The sequence below is a fragment of the Schistocerca cancellata genome, chromosome 6, assembly GCF_023864275.1.
Source record: "Schistocerca cancellata isolate TAMUIC-IGC-003103 chromosome 6, iqSchCanc2.1, whole genome shotgun sequence".
Classification (NCBI taxonomy): Eukaryota; Metazoa; Arthropoda; class Insecta; order Orthoptera; family Acrididae; genus Schistocerca; species Schistocerca cancellata.
This window is the reverse complement of record NC_064631.1, coordinates 483,275,143-483,281,892: the sequence shown is the minus strand read 5'-3', so window position 1 is coordinate 483,281,892 and position 6,750 is coordinate 483,275,143. Positions and strand designations below refer to the sequence as shown.

At 43.5% G+C, this 6,750-nt stretch overlaps 1 protein-coding gene across 1 annotated transcript in view; it reads left to right on the top strand.

Annotated features, from left to right (window-relative positions):
* Positions 1-6,241: 6,241 nt before the first annotated feature.
* LOC126088398 (uncharacterized) overlaps positions 6,242-6,750 on the top strand; it is a 160,738-nt gene continuing 160,229 nt past the window's right edge. The window contains exon 1 of the mRNA XM_049906537.1: positions 6,242-6,530. Within this exon, the coding sequence (XP_049762494.1) occupies positions 6,242-6,530 (289 nt within the window). The remainder of the gene's footprint in view (positions 6,531-6,750) is intronic.

The following is a 6,750-nucleotide window of genomic DNA, read 5'->3' as shown; positions in this document are numbered from 1 at the left end:
GCCGCGGTATGGTTAATTTCTTAACCAGACAAGGACCTTATCCCATGCACTTAAACCGCGTGAGTCTGAGGCAGACACCTACATGCACATGCGGGGAAGAAAGTTCCCCAGAACACATTGTCTTTTTCTGCGGGCAATACGCGAACAATAGACATACACTACCCTTAGACTACACAGATACAGACATAGATATATGCACAGCAATAAGAGACGAAGAACAACGGGCACAATTAAACGCACTGACAAACAGTATTTAAAAAACAATACATGAAGAGTTCATGCGGACACGACATAGCAGACATGCCTATGTGCAACGTAACAACAACCTCCAGACAGTGGACAGCGATACCCACAGTGACAGCGAAAACAGTGACAATGAGGAGGAACAGGAGGAGGAAGCTGAGATGCGACAGTAAATAAGCATAAGGTGCTGGCGATCTAGCCAAGAAATCACCAAATGCTGTACATGGATGAGCACCTAAAGTAGTTAATACATATGATTAGTAATAAATAGGAAAAGCAATATTAAATCTCCACTAACAACCATTTGTGTGTGTGTGTGTGTGTGTGTGTGTGTGTGTGTGACTGGCGGTCAACGGCTCGAACAAACCATTCCGAGGTATTCACCGTCAGTCACATTCGCTGATGGTACTAACAAATCTCTCCTCTATCCCATCATCTTTTTATATTTCTTCTTAAAAAACAACAAAATTTTATTTATATTTCAACCTTAAATTATTGTTATTTTGAAAAGCATCATTCTTTGTAAATGTTGTAGATAAAAAAAAGAAAAGAAAACTGTAAAAAAATGAAAAACGAAAATTGTAATATGTACGACCAGTTTTAAACATCAGGTAACAGGCCTATAATTTGGCAATAAATAGCCGGCCAGTGTGGCCACGCGGTTAAAGGCGCTTCAGTCTGGAACCGCGCGACCGCTACGGTCGCAGGTTCGAATCCTGCCTCGGGCATGGATGTGTGGGATGTCCTTAGGTTAGTTAGGTTTAAGTAGTTCTAAGTTCAAGGGGACTGATGACCTCAGATGTTAAATCCCATAGTGCTCAGAGCCATTTGAACCATTTGGCAATAAATAAATAAATAAATAAATAAATATGGTAGCAGACGACTGACGCGACTGCCTTTGTTAACAGCTGGACATCGCCTGCAGGGCCCCTCCCGTGTTCGTAACCATGTCGGTTGGACCCTAAACGGCTGGGAAACCGCGGCCTGGTCAGATGTGTTCCATTTTCTGTTGGTAAGAACTGATGTTTGGGTCCGACTATGGCGCAGACCCCAAGAATGCATGGACCCAAGTTGTCAACAAAGCACTGTGCAAGCTAGGGTGGCCTCATAATAGTGTGGGCTTTGTTTACATGGAAAGCACTGTGTCCTCTGTATATTCTACTACTTGGAGACCGTTTCCAGCCCTTCATGGACGTCATGTTACAATTTTTATACATGACAATTCGCCATGTCACTGGTCCACAATTGTTCGCGATATGTTTGAAAAACATTCTGGACAATTAGAGCGAATGATTTGGCCATCCAAATCGCCCAGCATGAATCCCATCGACACTTTATGGGACAGAACCGAGAGGTCAGTTCGTGCACAAAATTTCGCACGGGCAAGACTTTCGCAATTATGGACCGATTTAGAGGTAGTATGACTCAGTATTTCTGCAGTATTACAACGCCGAGTTGTAGCAATACATCGGTCAAAAGGAAGTGCGACACGGTATTAGGAGTTATCTCATGACTTCTGCCTCGTGAGTGTAAAACGCAGTCCGGCCCTAACAAGAAGAGCATTTCTGAAAGGGAGACGTTTGGTACCATCGAGTATAAATTTACGTGTTAGTATTTTCTGATGCTGTTTTGAAATGACAATGAGACAGTTAACAGCTGACGTCCCCAGTTCCTCGCGCTTCATGAAAGCAATAAAGATCTTAACACAATCACGTCGGCGCTGAGAATTGTGTTTCGCTCTGGGGGACGCCGCGCGTATTCCTGGTTCCCTGCATCTGTTGGCGCTGCTTTTCCTGTTTCTCGCCGTGGGGCGGCGGTGGTATTCAGACGCCCTAGGCTAATATACAGAGTGTCCCATAAAGAATGACCCGATTTTAACGTGTAATAATATTGAGACAAATGGCACTAGGTAACTGAAACAGCGCTAGATGTAATCGGCATGGTGTAGAGATTCAGAAAAAATCCGCTAGATGTCGCTACGAGCACTGACCTGGAGCATGGACATGGAAAATGACACTTTTATGTCACTGTTGATATTCAGCGATGAGGCAGCTTTCCATATTAGCGGTAAGGTTCACCGTCATAATGTGCGTATATGGGGGCTCGAAAATCCTCATGAAACAATTGAACACGAAAGTGATTCACCAAAAGTGGATGTTTTTTGTGCTGTTTCGCAAAGCGAGGTTTATGGACCCTACTTTTTTGAGGAAGAAACCGTAACAGGAAAATCATACAGGGTGTTTAAAAAATGACCGGTATATTTGAAACGGCAATAAAAACTAAACGAGCAGCGATAGAAATACACCGTTTGTTGCAATATGCTTGGGACAACAGTACATTTTCAGGCGGACAAACTTTCGAAATTACAGTAGTTACAATTTTCAACAACAGATGGCGCTGCAAGTGATGTGAAAGATATAGAAGACAACGCAATCTGTGGGTGCGCCATTCTGTACGTCGTCTTTCTGCTGTAAGCGTGTGCTGTTCACAACGTGCAAGTGTGCTGTAGACAACATGGTTTATTCCTTAGAACAGAGGATTTTTCTGGTGTTGGAATTCCACCGCCTAGAACACAGTGTTGTTGCAACAAGACGAAGTTTTCAACGGAGGTTTAATGTAACCAAAGGACCGAAAAGCGATACAATAAAGGATCTGTTTGAAAAATTTCAACGGACTGGGAACGTGACGGATGAACATGCTGAAAAGGTAGGGCGACCGCATACGGCAACCACAGAGGGCAACGCGCAGCTAGTGCAGCAGGTGATCCAACAGCGGCCTCGGGTTTCCGTTCGCCGTATTGCAGCTGCGGTCCAAATGACGCCAACGTCCACGTATCGTCTCATGCGCCAGAGTTTACACCTCTATCCATACAAAATTCAAACGCGGCAACCCCTCAGCGCTGCTACCATTGCTGCACGAGAGACATTCGCTAACGATATAGTGCACAGGATTGATGACGGCGATATGCATGTGGGCAGCATTTGGTTTACTGACGAAGCTTATTTTTACCTGGACGGCTTCGTCAATAAACAGAACTGGCGCATATGGGGAACCGAAAAGCCCCATGTTGCAGTCCCATCGTCCCTGCATCCTCAAAAAGTACTGGTCTGAGCCGCCATTTCTTCCAAAGGAATCATTGGCCTATTTTTCAGATCCGAAACGATTACTGCATCACGCTACCTGGACATTCTTCGTGAATTTGTGGCGGTACAAACTGCCTTAGACGACACTGCGAACACCTCGTGGTTTATGCAAGATGGTGCACGGCCACATCGCACGGCCGACGTCTTTAATTTCCTGAATGAATATTTCGATGATCGTGTGATTGCTTTGGGCTATCCGAAACATACAGGAGGCGGCGTGGATTGGCCTCCCTATTCGCCAGACATGAACCCCTGTGACTTCTTTCTGTGGGGACACTTGAAAGACCAGGTGTACCGCCAGAATCCAGAAACAATTGAACAGCTGAAGCAGTACATCTCATCTGCATGTGAAGCCATTCCGCCAGACACGTTGTCAAAGGTTTCGGGTAATTTCATTCAGAGACTACGCCATATTATTGCTACGCATGGTGGATATGTGGAAAATATCGTACTATAGAGTTTCCCAGACCGCAGCGCCATCTGTTGTTGAAAATTGTAACTACTGTAATTTCGAAAGTTTGTCTGTCTGAAAATGTACTGTTGTCCCAAGCATATTGCAACAAACGGTGTATTTCTATCGCTGCTCGTTTAGTTTTTATTGCCGTTTCAAATATACCGGTCATTTTTGAAACACCCTGTATCTTGTAATGCTATGGAACTGGTCATTCCCACACTCTGGCAATTTCCTCTATCAGCAAGATGGGGCAACACCGTACTGGCACAACAACGCGCGCAGTTTCCTCAATGCCAACGTGCCTCAACGTTGGATAGGGCGTACAGGACTGCGAGACCAGGCTTTACACTCTTGACCTTCTAGTTCCCCTGATTAACACCATGTGATTTCTTCCTGTGGGGATATGTTAAACAATGTGTTTACGTTCCTCCATTACCTCGTGACATTGATGAATAAAAACCAGAATATCAGCTCCTGTAGCTTCAGTGACAGAAGACACCTTACGCTCAGTTTGGTATGAATTCGGCTATCGGCTAAATGTCGTCCGTGCAGCCAATGGCGGACATATTGAACATTTATGATCGATTTTTACAAACTTCTGTCTTTTCTGAGTAATTTAGTGAGCAATTTGTTGGTGTTATGCCCTTCTTCCTAATAAACAATTCTATTTAAAGTCGGGTCATTCTTTTTGGGACACCCTGTATTGTCCTTTTGTTGAGAAAGTCCATTATTTTAAAGCAAAGAGAGATCGCATAAAATAATGTTATAATATATGAATCGAAAATTGTGTATTATCTCATTTGTACAGAAAGCTCTTGTTGAAAGGTCATACAAAATGTTATTCACAGTTATTGGGTGGGCCTGGCTAATACGTCATACATCATACATTAATGTATAGCTGCGAGCGTAATGTGGTGTTTCCTGTGTCATTCAGTGGTTTGCTATTTAACTAATTTGTAAATGAAGATGATAATCTTATTTTATTACATTGAGTAATTACTAAATAATTTTTCTCCCAGCTAAAGATTTGGTCAAGTTGCTAAAGAACTCGAAGTTAACGTTCTGTTAAAGTGTTGTCTGTAAGTTGTGTAAGTGTCACTAAATCACAATTCAAACAACAGATTCTATACAACTATTGATTATGATGGAAACAGTTATCTTCAGCAAAGTGATCATTAAAACCACCGAATATCAGCCGCGCACAACACTGACGTATGTTACCTGAAACAATATTCTTCGTAACTCGTGCTTAATTAATTTCGGCTCCATACTGATGTATGGAGATGTATGCTAGAAAAGTATGTTATAACGATCGTGATCGTGCTATGAACACTGTTTTTACAGAAACCAACCTGATTCGAATTATTTTCATTCAAATGAGTTCGGGACCACCGTTGCACATTTATTTTTACACATTTTTATTACCTTCGGCACTTATGTATGCAGAGTTGCGTAATTTGAATTTGCGGCTGAGATAATTGTTAAGATGGCGGCAGACAATTGATAGAGACTTTCTATTGTTAGAGCAAATAGGATAAGTATTTGAAATGATTATTAAACTTTACTTTCGTATTGTGCACTATTTAGACTTCATCAAGCAAACATCTGATTTTTTTCTAAGGAAAATACAGATAAAAACGCGATACAAATCGCTATCATCAATGGCTGCACTCGTTGCAACGGAAAGAAATAATTAACACAGATAATGCTTACTGAGAAAGGAATTAGGGTTACAAATAATTATTCACTCGTATTTATAATAATAATGAACTCTATTCTCAAGTAATAATTAACAAATAATTACAATTTCTTAACAGATCTCAGTTTGATATGCGTCTTGCGTCCGCAACCTACAAAAGCCAACCAACAAGAGGTAAAAACAAAGGAAGACAAACGCAGATCATAAAAGGAATTTACAATTATCATTGTCTTTGTATGATACACATCGATATGTCCAATCGCATAATAAAATATTATATAAATAATTAACATTTATTTCACTGTTTTTTCATATGTCGGATAGATAATGTTTATAACTGTTAGAGGCATAATTTCCTCTCGTCGCACTATAGCACTATTTAAAATCAGATCATTCTTTTTGGTACACCCTGTATTGTCCTTTTGTTGAAAACATTATTTTAAAGCAAAGAGAGATCGCATAAAATAATGTTATAATAAATGAATCGCAAATTGTGTATTGTCTCATTTGTACAGAAAGCTCTTGTTGAAGGGTCACACAAAATTTTATTCACAGCTATTGGGTGGGCCTGGTTGATAGGTCATACATCATACGTTAATGTATAGCTGGGAGCGTAACTGGTAGAGCCGAGGGTGAGCCGTCAGTGGTCCACGCCGACGTGAACGTGTTACGCACGTTTATTCATTTGTTTGTTCCGGATGCATGATAAAGGACAGTCCGGCGGATTTTGGTAGCGCTGCCCCGCTGGGCATGAATGGCGCCGGCGTCACTGGAGGCGACCCGAGCGATACGGCGCCGTGTGGGCGTTGCGGCCAGGCGCGCCCACGCGCGGCCGGCGTCGCGACGCCTCCCCTCCCCCACGGCTCGTGTCCCCCACCACCGACCGCTCCCCCTCCACGCCGGCAGCCGCGCAAAGTGTGCCAACGGGCAGGGGCCGGCTCGCCAGTCCGCGAGCGACCGCCGCCTGCGCATCCCGTGCGTGCCAGCCTCGGTACGTGCCGTCCTGCTACCGCTACTGCCTCTGCTGCCCTGCTCTGCTCATTGACTTGCTGGCCGCGCTGCTGCCGTGGACGAGGACGGCTGCTTCCAAATTAGCACAGCGCGGCGCTGCACCGCCTGCCGATACGTGTCGCCTTCAGTGGAGTTTGCGTCACCACCAGTCGTGTGTGTGCTTCATGTCGACTTGTCAAGGGCAAATTGGCTCGTCCGTC